Raw genomic sequence first — 14,396 nt, forward strand, 5'->3', positions numbered from 1 at the left:
ACGTAGCGCGCCCAGCGGCTACGGTACTCGCGCTAGGAGCGCATCGCGCACGCAAGTAGCGTGCAACGGGCCGTATAGGCCGCTATGTCTCCGTCGCCACCAGGCCGGAAAGGTGAGTTCCGGCGAGTTGGAGAGAAGGACCTAGGGAGGCCCGCCCTGCGTAGCGAGAACGTAGCGCGGGCGCTACACGTGAGTGGTGTATATAGAGGTGGAGGGACCGCTTGCCCTCAGTGGCGAGGCACTAAGTGCCTCTTTAGTGTAAGATTAATAATAATAATAATAATAATATAAACTAGATCTCCTAGCTAATATAGATATCTATCTAGTTATTTTCGTTGCTTACTTTCGCCTAGCTTCTTAGGATAATCTATTTAGCTACAATACACTATCTCCTAGCCTAATTGTCGACTCTTAATTGGACTGCTCTTTAGATAGCGAATTGGGCGATAAATACAAGGTTGATATAGTCCTTAACTATAAGGTTATATATAAAGGCTTTAAATACTTAATTAAATAGACTAGCTATAGCTAAGAAAAGAGCGTTTAGAAGACTATATATAAGCTACACTATATATAGCGTCTAATCGACGAATACTAGGCTTGTAAAGGCGATTATCTAGATCGCTCTATCTTTTAGAACGAGCCTCCTATATTTGATTAAGCACTTTAACCGGCTTATAAGCGTAGCTAGCCTTGTAAGAACCCTATTTCTACTAGCGATAACAAGATGTAGAAGAAGTTAGTTAACTGCTATTTAGATTAATCTAGCACTATGCTTCTAGCCCTACGTTGTAGTACTTAATTAAAGGGTAATTGACGATTTAGAGAATCTAGATAGGCAAGGCAATAAGGGTATTGCCATTTTTTCTTATAGGCTTAGACTTAATATAGGGTAAAGAGGAATAAGAGGGTTATATAACCTATATATTTATATACGTAGATGAGATAAAGGTGCTCTATGCTCTACGTTATAGACTTTGTAACACTAGGCCCGATTAGGCAAGTGGTGTATATATATATATTCTACTATATAGATATATATTTCTTAGCGCACTACCGCTTAGATCTTCGACCTACTATGAGAAGGAATCTACATCTTATTATTCTATGCATCTACAGCACTTTTCTACATTAGGTACCTACTATATTCTTAAGTTCTTTTACTATATTAATCTCCTTTAGTAGGGTAAAGAACTATACTTTAGCTTTATACCTCTTATAGTTTAATAGCGCTTAGCTATAGCCTAGTAATATAGTAGCTTTGCTACTGCTCCTCCTTAGCAGCACTTTAGCTATTTAAGGTATATAGTCTAAGCCTACTAAGTTGAGTAGCTCTAGCTATTAGGCGCTACTACTTTATATTACTTAGATATAGTTGATTATACTATCTCTATTACTTTAATAAACCTAAGTAGATATATTGTAAAGTGTATAAAGCTCGAGCTTCTATTCTACTATAATCTAAAGTAGTATATTTATTAACTAAAAGGTCCTATTATATTATTATTATTATTAATCTTACATCGAAGGGGCTCTAAACGCTCTACTACTATAGGCAAGCGGTCCCTCCACCTCTATCTATACCACTTATATATAGCGCCTACACTACGTTCCTACTACGTAGGGCGAGCCTCCCCGATTCCTACCTTGCAACTCGCTAGAGCTCACCTTTCTAGCTTAGTAGCGCTAGAGATATAGCAGCCTATATAGCCCTTTGTACGCCACTTATTTACGTAGTACGCCCTTAGCGCAAACGCCCTAGTCGCCAAGGGTATTATATATATTAGAGAGGCGGTTAGAGACCAACCTTTCTACGCCTCTTCCTCTTTCTACGCCTCTTGCCTACGCTATTGCTATTAGAGCTACCTATAGGAGGCTCCTCCGTTGTATAGCCCTAGCTACTATATATTAACTATACACTTAAGAAGCTCTCTACTACGCCTTTATATTTTACTTTGCCTTCGACGTTTAGCTCGAGTATAAGCTAGTATTTGTATAAGCGCCCTATATATATTAGCTATCCTATAAGGGCTTATACTCCCCTCTTACTCCTAAGTAGTATAAGTAGTATATACTAGTCTTGAACTATAGGCCTTTCTATAGTAATCGTTGGGTCTTTATAATATATTGCTAGGTAGATAATAGTCTTTAGCGCCTTGCTATAATAGTATAGTGGTATAAATGTACTTAGAACTCCTTTCTAAAATAGGAATTGCCTTAGGCTAATAGCCCTTATATATATCTATATAAGTAGGGAGCTCTACACCTTATTAAGGTCCTTATATATCTATAATATCTAGGTAGGGGGCTCTAAGCTATATAGGTAGGCTACTTTCCTATAACGTACCCTCTTTAGCCTCCTAACGTCTATATAGCGTATTTGCTACTCTCTATATACCTTCTACTCCTCTACTATAACTATATCTACGTTGGTATAGAGCTAGGACTCCTAGGGCCTCTAGTTATCGCTTTCGCTACCCTCGCTTAGCGTCTCCTCCATTGCTATAGAGCAGTGTAAAAGGAGCTATTCCTTAGCCTATACCTATCTTCGACCTATAGGCGACTCCCCTATAGCTAGCCCTAACCCTAAGGCGTAGTATATATAGCGCCTCCTCTTTAGCTTCAACGCTACCTTCGTATATATATTGTATAGGAGCTATATTAGCCTTATCTTCTAGAGCCTCTACTTAGTATATACTACTTAGCGATTAAGGTAAAGGTTAATAAAAGGTACTTATATTTTACTCTCAAGGTTGTAAACTAGTATTACTTTATATATATTAGCTACTACCTAGAGGTAGCCCAACTATATTGCACTAAAGCTATATACAATCTTATATAGGGTCCCCCTAATTAGCGTCGAGATATACTAGGCTACTACTCTATATAAGAGGACGCTCCTAATGACCTTTATATTGATTTCCTAAGCTTTAGCGATATATACCTTATATATCTTCGCTATAAGCCTTATAAAAGCGAACTTTTAAATAGCTATCTTTGCCTTTATTACCTTCTTATATACTTTGAAGGAGAGCTTATAGTCGAGCTATACTCCTAGGAACCTTGCCGACTCTACTAGGGTAAGCCCTAGCTAGTCCTCGCCTAGGATATTAACGACCTTTATATATAGCTACTACACCCTTATAAAGTAGATAAGCTCGCTCTTCGCTAGTTTAAACTATATACCTTGCTTTATAGCCTACTTCTTATACTTAGTAAACCCCCTCTCTAGCGTATAGCAGTATATTAGTGTATCCTACCTAAATGTAAAGAGGTTAGTATTATCTATATATCTAATGGTTAGGAGCTTAATATATACCTTAAAGGTATAGAACAAAGGGGTAATAAAGAGGATAAATAGCGCTAGCGATAGTGGCAAACCCTATAGTGTACCTTGCTATAGGGTCGTAGGCTTGGCTATAGCTTTATTAAACTATAAACGTACTATACGATTTTCGAAATAGCTCTTTAGGAATATAACTAGCTTCCTCTCGAACCCTAGCTCTTAGAGTATATATAGTAGCTAGACCTAGTTAACCTAGTCGAAGGCGCCCTTTAGGTCTAGCTATAATAGCAATATATAGATGTTATACACCTATACCGTCTTCACTATATTGATCACTACCTAGACCACTACCTCTATTAACCTATATTGCTAGAAACCTATTTATATCTCTAGGAGTAGCTTATACGCCTTAGCTATATATATTACCTAGTCTATAATAGCTACTTTAATAATCTTATCTACTATACTAAGCAACGATATTAAATAGTATACCCCTACCTCGTTTAGCTACTCTAGAGACTTCCCTAGCTTCTTTAGAACAACTATCTATATAGTATAGAATCTATATAGGAAGTGCTCTAGCTTAAAGTAGGTATATATAATTACTATAAATACCTTTAATAGCTTTCCTTCTTTATTATAGGCCTTAAGGAACTTATTAATAAAGAGGTCTTTGTTAAACACCTTATTCGATCCTATATAGCTTATAATCTCTATAATTTTACTATTATAGACCTCCTAGTCGATTAGTATAATATTATAGAAAGACCTCTTAGGCTAGTCCTAGTTAGAGATACTATTATACTACGCCTATAGTATAAGGAAGAAGCGCTTTACTAGCGTTTCTACCTTCTTAATATATATTATAGCGCTCTAAGGCTCGCTAAGCCCTAGCTAGAGCGCTAGTAGCGCTAGAGGCTTAGAGCGTTAGTAGCTCTAGAGCTATATCTACCTTGTAATATCCTATATTAGCTTCTACTCCTTTAATGCTCTAGTAAGCGAATAGCGCTAATATAGTATCTACGATTGACTAGTACAACGTTTAAACCGTTTTACTACCTTATAGTAGTGCTCTTAGAAGCTTATAGTATAGCTCGACCTCTAGGTATATTTAGCTCTCCCTGCTTTCTACATTGCCTTCTTGACTTTAAGGTTCTACTATAGTATATAGGATCCTCGATTAAGCTTCTAATATAGTATTGCTATATCTATAATACTAGTCAACTTATATATTAGGGTACTTATTATATCTTTAAGTTCCTTTACTATATTAATCTCCTTTAGTAGGGTAAGAAACTACACTTTAGCCTTATACCTTTTATAGTCTAGTAGCGCCTAGCTATAGCCTAGTAATATAGTAGCTCTACCGCTACTCCCTTTTAGTAGTACTTTAGCTACCTAAGGTATATAGTCTAAGCCTACTAAGTTAAATAGCCCTAGCTACTAAGCGCTATTGCCCTATATTGCTTAGATATAGTCGATTATACTATCTCTATTACTTTAACGAACCTAAGTAGATATACTATAAGGTATATAAAGCTTAAGCTCCTATTCTACTATAATCTCGAGTAGTGTACTTACTAATTAAGAGGTCCTATTGTACTTGTTCTATATTAGATAGTATATATTAAAGTCGCCTATAAGTATATTATACTCTTTTAGCTCCTACTCTACTGGAGTATAGAGCAGCGACCTCTACCCTAGTCCCTAGTTAAACAAGTAGATAGACTATACTATAAAGGGATCTAATCCCCTTCTCTTAAATGTTACTATTACCTAGTCTTCCCTAGCTTCTATAGACTATATTATATAGTTAAAACGCTTACTTATATATAGTATTACCCTTCCTATATTATATATTATCTTATATCTCTTACCTCGTCTATAGGGTAAGGCTAGTAGAGTTATATTTAGTTAGATTAGTAGCTCCTATATTGCTACTAAGTTGAACTCCTTCCTCCCCTTTAGCACCTAGTTAAGGCAATGTCTACTACTATTGGTATTCTAGTAGAGTACCCTCAACGTTATAGCTATATACTTAGCATTGAACAAAGGCCCTTAATTATAACTGTATTAGGCTATAAAGCTAGCTCTATACCTATATCTTATAATAGAGGTACTATATAGATAGTACTCCCTTTCTACGCTTTAGCTCCCTAGAACGTCTATGAGAGTACCCTAAACTAAAATAGGTCTATGCTATTAGAGCGCCTAGCCCTCTAAATATTAGTAGACTAATCTACCTTAGTAGGGCGCTTCTTTAAACGCTATTCTACTTGCTTGTCCTCTTAGCTTCTATATTATATACTCGTTACTATCGTCGTCGCCATCTAAGGTTAGGGTATATAGAATGTAAGTAGGTAGTTAAAGAACTATTCCCTTATACGCTAGCGCTACTCCTTTATAACCTTATAGCCTATATTAAAGGCTATATAGGCGCCTCTATAGTTGATATACTTTAGCCAATGTCTAGCTAGGTCGGTCCTTATAGGGCACTTCGCCTTCTACTCCCTTACAATGTCACTATCACTATACGCTATATAGATGTAGATTAGATAGTATACCTCTTCCTCTTTATAGAACACTGTCTTATATCTCTACTTTATATATTTAAAGTATAGAATCGTTTATACTACACCTTCGAAGCGTTTATAAGGGTAGACTATATAGTCGAGCAGGACGCTCTAGTCGATAAGCCTTATAGCTTCCTCTACTATATAGAGCTTGATCAATATATATATTATATATAGCCCCTATCTATCCCTAGTACTACCTTGTAACGTATATAGCCTTATATATATAATTTAAACTTTGTTCTCTTTTACTAAGTTCGCTACTAGATAGTCGAAGCCCTCTCTATACCTCGTTAGAGCTACTAGCTTAACGCTCTTCGCTAGTATAGCAAAGGTATAGCGTTTAAGTATTATAGTCGCCGTAAACGTAGCAGTGACCTATATTTTATTATCTTCGTTAGTAAATTATATTTAGTGATCCTCTTTAAATGTAACTACTACGTTTCTGCTCTTCGGTAGCTTCTATATAGCGATTGTACTACTTTTACTACCTTCTATTGTCGTTCCTATAGTAGCTATAGCTACGTTAACCGCCTAGACTATATTACCTATACTCTTATTGGCTATATCTATAAGTGCTTGCCTAAGATCGATTATTAGCTCTTAGAATAGCTTCTTTAGTATATACTATATATAGCTCTTAAATAGCTAGGGCGCCGCTACTATAGCTATACCCTGCCTAGCTACCTAGGCCTAGGTCTTTAGTTATATACCTTTAACGCCTAGCTATAGCCTAATCTTGTTCCTTATCTATATAACCTCCTCTTTTATATAGTCGACACTCTTATATAGCTTATATATATTATAAAGGCAGTTTAGCTCCTTTTACTTTAGCTACCTAAGGCATATAGTCTAAGCCTACTAGCCTTTACTAGGCACCTCGCCTTATACTCTTTTACAATGCTACTATCGCTATATGCTATATAAATATAGATTAGGCAATACGCCTCCTCCTCTTTATAAAACACCGCCTTATATTCCTATTTCCTATATTTAAAGTATAAGATTATATATACTATACCCTTAAAGCGTTTATAAAAGTAGACTATATAGTCGAATAGAACCCCTTAGTCGATAAGCCTTGTAACTTCCTCAACTATATAGAGCTTAACCAATATATATATCGTTTATAGCCCTTAACCGTCCTTAGTATTGCTCTATAGTACGTATAGCCTTATATATACGATCTAGACCTTGTTCTCCTTTGCTAGGTCCGCTACTAAGTGGTCGAAGCTATCTCTATACCTTGTTAAGACGATTAGCTAAACGCCCTTCGCTAATAATATAAAAGTATAGCGCTTAAGCACTATAGTCGCCCTAAATATAGCTATAACCTATACCTTATTATCATTATCAATAAACTATACTTAGCAATCCTCCTTAAATATAACTACTATATTCCTACTCTTTAGTAGCTTCTATACTACGATTATACCACTTCCGCCACCTCCTATTATCGCCTCTATTGTAGCTATAGCTATATTGACTGCCCTAACTATATCACCTATACTCCTATTGACAATATCTATAGATACCTACCTAAGGTCTACTATAAGCTTGTAAAACAGCTTCTTTAGTATATACTATATATAGCTTTTAAGTAGCTAGGGCACTACCGTTGTAGCTACACCTTGCCCTACTACCTAGGCTTAGGTCCTCGTTTATATACCTCTAGTACCTACCTATATCCTAACTTTATTCTTTATTTATATTACCTCCTCTTTTATATAATCGACGCTCTTATATAGCTTATATATATTGCAAACGCAATTTAGCTCGTCTTAAAACACTTTACGATAGTATATATATATATATAATAGCCTATATATATAGCTATATACTTAGTAGTACTAAGGCGCGAAACTCCTATAAAAGCCTTAATCGTTTATCGTTAGCGCCTTCGGTATATATATTCTAATCGTTTATAGCTCCTATAGGAGGGAGCCTAAGTCTTCGGTTACGTCGATCGAGGTACTTATATACGTTAGCCGTAGTATCGCGACTTATAGCGCCTACTATCGGGCTGCCACCATCGCTACTACAACCTATATAGCCACTATACCCTCTCTACGACATCGTAGATAGGGGTAACTAGGTATATAAGAACGTTCGCGTTGTCGGATGCGATTTTAGCTCAACGGTTCTTTCGCAATCGGCGTTTAAGTGCAAAAAAGCCCTCTTAGTACAAATATAGAGCTAGCTTTACAACTTAATATAGTTATAACCGAAGGCCCCTACTTAATACTAAGTATATAGCTATAACGCTAAGAGTACTCTACTAGAATACCGATAGTAGTAGACACTGCTTTAACTAAGCGTTAGAGGAGAGAGAGGAGTTCGACTTAATAGCGATTTAAAAGCTACTAATTTAGGTAAATACGACCTTACTAGCCCCACCTTATAGACAAAGCGAGAAGTATAAGATCATATATAGTATAGAAAGAGTATCGCTATATATAAATAAACGTCTCAACTATATAATATAGTCCATAGAAGCTAGAGAAGACTAGATAGTAATAACGTTTAAAAGGGAGAGGTTGGACCCCCTTACAATATAGTCTATCTACTTACCTAACTAGGAGCTAGGGTAGAGATCGCCGCTCTACGCCCTAGTAGAGTAGGAGCTAAAAGGATATGATATACTTATAAGCGACTTCAATATATACTACCTAATATAGGACAAATACAATAAGACCTTTCAATCAATGAATATACTACTCTAGATTATAATAGAATAGGAGCTTAAGCTTTATATACCTCGTAGTATATTTACCTCAGTTTATCAAAGCAATAGAGATAGTATAATCGACTATATCTAGGCAATATATAATAGTAACGCCTAGTAGCTAAGACTATTCGACCTAGTAGACTTAGACTATATACCCTAAATAGCTAAAATACTACTAAAGAGGAGTAGCGGCAAAGCTACTATACTACTAGGCTATAGCTAGACGCTATTAGACTATAAAAAGTATAAAGCTAAAACGTAGTTCCTTATTTTACTAAAGGAGATCAGTATAGTAGAGAAGCTTAAAGATATAATAGGCACCTTGATATATAAGCTAACTAGTATTATAGACGTTATAGCGCTATACTAGAAGCTTAATCGAGGGTCCTATACACTATAGTAGAACCTCGAGGTCGACGAGGCAATATAGGAAGTAAGGAGGGCTAAACACGCCTAATAGTCAAGCTATATAGCGAGTACCTAAGAGCATTACTATAAAGTAGTAAAGTGGTTTAAGTATTATACTAACTAGTTGTAGATACTATACTACTGCTATTCGTTTATTAAAATGTCGAAAGAGTAGAAGCTAATATAGGATATTAAAAGGTAGATATAACTCTAAAGCTATTAACGCCCTAAGCTACTAGCACTACTAGTACTCTAGCTAGGGCCTAGCGAGCCCTAGAGCGCTATAACGTATATATAGAAGGCAGAGGCGCTAGTAGGGCGCTTCTTCTCTATACTATAAGTGTAGTACAATAGTATCCCTAACTAGGACTAGCCTAAAAGGTCTTTCTACAACACTATACCTATCGACTAAGAGGTCTATAGTAGCGAGATTATAGAGATTATAAGCTATATAAGATCGAATAAAGCGCTTAGCGAAAACCTCTTTACTAATAAGTTCCTTAAAGCTTATAACAAAGAGGATAAGCTATTAGAGGTATTTATAGCAATTATATATATCTACTTTAAGCTAGAGCACTTTATATATAGATTCTATACTATATAGGTAGTTGTACTTAGGAAGCTAGAGAAGTCTTAGAGGCAACTAGAGGAGATAGGGGTATACTGCCTAATATCGCTATTTAGTATAGTAGATAAGATTATTGAGGTAGCTATTATAGATCGAGTAATATATATAGCTAAGGTATATAAGCTACTTCTAAAGATATAAATAGGCTTCTAGCAATATAGGTTAACGGAGATAGCGGTCTAGGTAGTGACTAATATAGTGAGGACAGTATAGGTATATAGCGCTTATATATCGTTGCTATAGCTAGACCTAAAGGGCGCCTTTAACTACGTCGATTAGATCTAGCTACTATATACGCTCTAAGAGCTAGGTTTTAAGACAAAGCTAATTATACTTCTAAAGAGCTATTTCAAGGATTATATAGTACACTTATAGTTCGATAGAGCTATAGCTAAGCCTATAACCCTATAGTAGAGTACACTATAGAGTTCGCTATTGTCGCTAGCGCTATTTATCCTCTTTATTACCCCCCTGTTCTATATCCTTAAGACATATACTAGGCTTCTAATAGTTGAGTATATAGATAATACCAACCTCCTTATATTTAGGTAGGATATACTAGTGTACTACTATATATTAGAGAGAGGGTTTACTAAGTATAAGAAGTAGGCTATAGAGCAAAGTATATAGTTCGAACTAACAAAGAGTAAGCTTATCCACTTTATAAAGGTGTAGCGACTATATATAGAAGTCGTTAATATCCTAGGCAAGGGCTAGCTAGGGCTTGCCCTAGTAGAGTTAACGAGGTTTCTAAGTATATAGCTAAATCGTAAGCTCTCCTATAAAGTATATAAGAAAGTAGTAAAAGCGAAGATAGCTATATAGAAGTTCGCCTTGATAAAGCTTATAGCAAAGACGTATAGAGTATATATTATATAAGCTTAAGAAATTTATATAAAAGTCATTAGGAGTATTCTCTTATATAGAGTAGTAGCCTAGTATACTTTAACACTAGTTGGAGAGACCTTATATAGGATTATATATAGCTTTAGCGCAACGTATTAGGCTATCTCTAGGTAGTTGCTAGTATATATAAGGCTATACTAGTCTATAACCTTGAGAGTGAGACCTAGGTGTCCTCTATTAACCTATACCTTAACTATTAAGCAGTATATACTAAACAAAGGCTTTAAAAGATAAGGCTTATATAGCTCTTATATAATATATATATATAAAGATAGCATCGAGGCTAAAAAGGAGACGTTATATATATCGTGCCCTAGGGCTAGGGCTAGCTATAGGGGAGTCTTCTATAGATCGGAGGCAAGTATAGGCTAAGGAGTAGCTCCTCTTATATCGCCCTACAATAGTAGAAGAAGTATAGAGTAAAAGTAGCGACAACGATAAGTAGAGGCCTTAGGAGCCCTAGCTCTATATTAATACAAATATAATTATAATAGAGAAGTAGAAGGTATATAGATGTTACAGACTAGGCTATACCTAAGCTAGGTATATAGGGCTGCGCCTAGGATCCGCGGCGGCCCTAGGATAGACCTATAGCGGGCCCGCCTTATGCCTAAAATAACGTTGGTCCGAACCTACTTTGTAAGCCCCTGAAAAACTCTATATGTAGGGACTATAGCCTATACTTCTCCTTTTTCCTTCTTTAAGGTAGTTAAATAGAACATTGTACGCTTATCTATAGACGTTATAAGGCTAGTACATTATAGTTTAACTACCTTTATATAGATAGAGTAGCTATTGCTTCTAAGTATAGACGAGAGTAGTACACTAGGCATTTCGACGTTAGTACCGAGTAGATTAGATACTACTATAAACAACCTAGGTGTCCTATAGGTCCTAGACCTAGACTAGGTCTATAAACACTTCTAACTCTTATAGGAGACGATTATATATTAGAATATAACTATTAAGGAACTTTATATAGCCTAGATTACTATAGCTTAGACTATAAACGCCTCTACAATAGCTAATACCCTAGCTTTAATGACTAGCGCTATAGCTCTAGTAGCTCCTTAAATATAGTAGAAACGCCTTTCTATAGGACAACCCTTCGATAATAAAAAGAAGCTTTTTACTATCTAGAAGACTATAATAGTATATATTCTAGTAGTAGACTAGGACTTTATTAAAGGTCTTTATAACTAATAGGTATTTATTTAAAGGAACCTTAGCTAGAGGGTCTAGGCCAAAGTTATAGCCTTCTATAAGTTAGGAGGACCTAGCTATAACTATGACCTAGAAACGTTTCTTAAATATCTTACAATAGTCTATATAGACCCCTATAAATAAGTTATAGCTTTAATAGAGCTAGATATACTCCGTTAAAGAGATAACGAGCTATTCTCCTCCTTTATTATTCGCTTTAAGGCAAAGCTATTGAAGGCTAAAGGACTTAATTAGAGTAACGAAGTACAACTTATTAGACTATAACAATACCTTTCCCTAAAGTTAAAGTATATTATAATAGGATAGAGGGTTTTATAGAACGACTATACTATAGCTATTACAAAGTATTACGAGATTACTACCGACCTAGAGGCTCTTTGCCTAGAAGAACGATATTAGTAGTCCTAGAGTAAGCGACCTAGGCCTAATATAGATATAGAGAAGGATATAGATAGAGATATATCGATAACTAGGATTAATACAACCTATATTGCCTTAGCTTAGGGGGGAGCTAATAAAAGTCGTAGAGGAAAGTAGTAGTAGAACAAAGGAAAATAAGGTATAAATACACTATAGGTAAAGTAGGTAAACAACGAAGTATATATAGTATACTAATAGGCTAGAGCCTATATCTATTATAGGCGTTAGAGCTACTTTATAGCTACCTATCCCTTTGCCCTAGCTAAAAGACTAGCTCCTTAAGTCGATATTAATAAGTTGGAGGCTAAGGAATAGGTAGAGGAGGACTCCCCCTCTAAGGAAGAGGAGGGAAAAGAGTAGCCCCTATACAAAGTCTTATATAAGGGCTAAAAGGACTTAGCCGTTTATAGAACAAGTTTATAAAGATTAGAGAAAAAATAGATAAGCCCTTCTTTCTTATCTCTATTTTCTTAAACTCCTTTAGTTTTATAAACGTTTAAGTAGATAGTAGGTACTAAAGCTATAGAGCTATTAGTAAAAGAGTATATTAAAGGTTAGAGATTAAATAGATAAGCTTATCAACTCTCTATACCCTAGGTATTATAGTCAAGGAGATATAAATTATAAAGAAAATTATATATATCGCCTATATTACAATAGATATCGATAGATAGATTAATATTACTATATTCTATGTAGTCCTAGGGCTAGCCTACAACGTTATATTAGGGCTCCCCTAGATAAACTACTATAGAATTGTACTAGATCTAGCTAATAGGGTCCTTACTATTAATTTATAAAGTAGCCTATAGGTATATAAATGCTCTTTATAGTAGAAAGAAACTAACACTACCCTAGTTATAGGTATAGTATTTATAGGCTTAGCCTACAAGGTATAAAGGAAGAAGTCTAAAAAGGTATAAAGTACATTCCTTGTTACTAGTATCTACGAAATAACTACTATACTAGGAGTAGCTGTCTCTTAGCCTAATACTAACCTAGACCTAAAGGTCGCCTTGCTAAAGGAGTTATATAACTTCGCTAACCTCTTTAATAAAGAAAAGGTAAATAGCCTACCCCCCTATTAAAGGGAGGCTAACTATTATATCCGCTTTAAAATAGGCCTAGATAGGAAACCTTCTAAACTCCTATAAAGACCTTTATACAATATACTAAGGGACTACCTCCTAGAGATTTAGAAGTAGATTATAGATCTATTAGATAAAGAATAAATCTAGGTAAGCTCCTTATTAGTAGCTACCCTAGTCCTCTTTATAAAGAAGCTAGAAGGAGGATAGAGGTTCTATATAGACTACTAAGCTCTAAATAAAATTACTAAATAGGACTAGTACCTACTCCCTCTAATTAAAAAGACTTTTTAGTCTCTAGCTAAGGCTAAATAGCTTATAAAGCTAGACGTTAAAGCTATATTCTATTATATCTAAATAGCTAAGGGGAATAAGTACTTTATAGTGTTTTATATAAGGTTTAAACTATTTAAGTAGCTAGTCTACCCCTTTAAGCTTATAGATACTTCTATAACGTTCTAAAGATATATTAATAACGCCCTTAGTCTAACGCTAAAAGACTATATAACAGTATATTTTAACAACGTCTTAGTATACTTAAATAGAAGTTAAAAGGACTATATAAAGAAGGTATATAAGGTCCTTTAAAGACTAAGGGATATAGGCCTTAACCTAGACCTTAAGAAATATATATTTATAATAAAGGAAGTTAAATATCTAGGGTATATTATAGAGGTAAAGGTCTATATCTACCTTAACCCTAAGAAGATTAAAGCTATCTATAAGTAGGAGGTACCCTATAAGGTCTAAGGAGTATAGAGCTTCCTAGGATTCGCTAATTTCTATTACGACTTTATCTTTAACTTCTCTAAGAAGGTAGCCCTACTAATATACCTTACCTATAAGAATATCCTATTCCACTAAGGTAAAGAGGAATAAAAAGCCTTCGATATACTTAAGGCTATATTTATATTAGAGCTAATCCTCGCCTAGTAGGATCCTAAAAGAGAGACGGTTATAGAAGTAGACTATTCTAGTATAGCACTTAGTAAATACTTATCTTAGTAGGGAGAGGACAGGGTTCTCTACCCTATAGCCTACTATTCTATAAAACTAAGCTCTATTAAACGTAACTATACTATCTATAATAAGGAGCTACTAGCTATTATCTCTTGCCTCAAGGCCTAGTTAGTAG

General features: G+C 35.2%; 1 protein-coding gene across 1 annotated transcript; it reads left to right on the top strand.

The window, feature by feature from the left end:
- Positions 1 to 13,753: 13,753 nt before the first annotated feature.
- Positions 13,754 to 13,990, top strand: THITE_2036948 (uncharacterized protein; the record flags this gene model as incomplete). Its single annotated transcript, XM_003650791.1, has 2 exons — positions 13,754 to 13,808; positions 13,866 to 13,990. Coding segments are annotated over 2 exons (180 nt in total), but the record flags the coding sequence as incomplete, so codon positions are not given.
- Positions 13,991 to 14,396: the final 406 nt, after the last annotated feature.

The sequence above is a fragment of the Thermothielavioides terrestris genome, chromosome 1 (assembly GCF_000226115.1).
Source record: "Thermothielavioides terrestris NRRL 8126 chromosome 1, complete sequence".
In the NCBI taxonomy this organism is placed as follows: domain Eukaryota; kingdom Fungi; phylum Ascomycota; class Sordariomycetes; order Sordariales; family Chaetomiaceae; genus Thermothielavioides; species Thermothielavioides terrestris.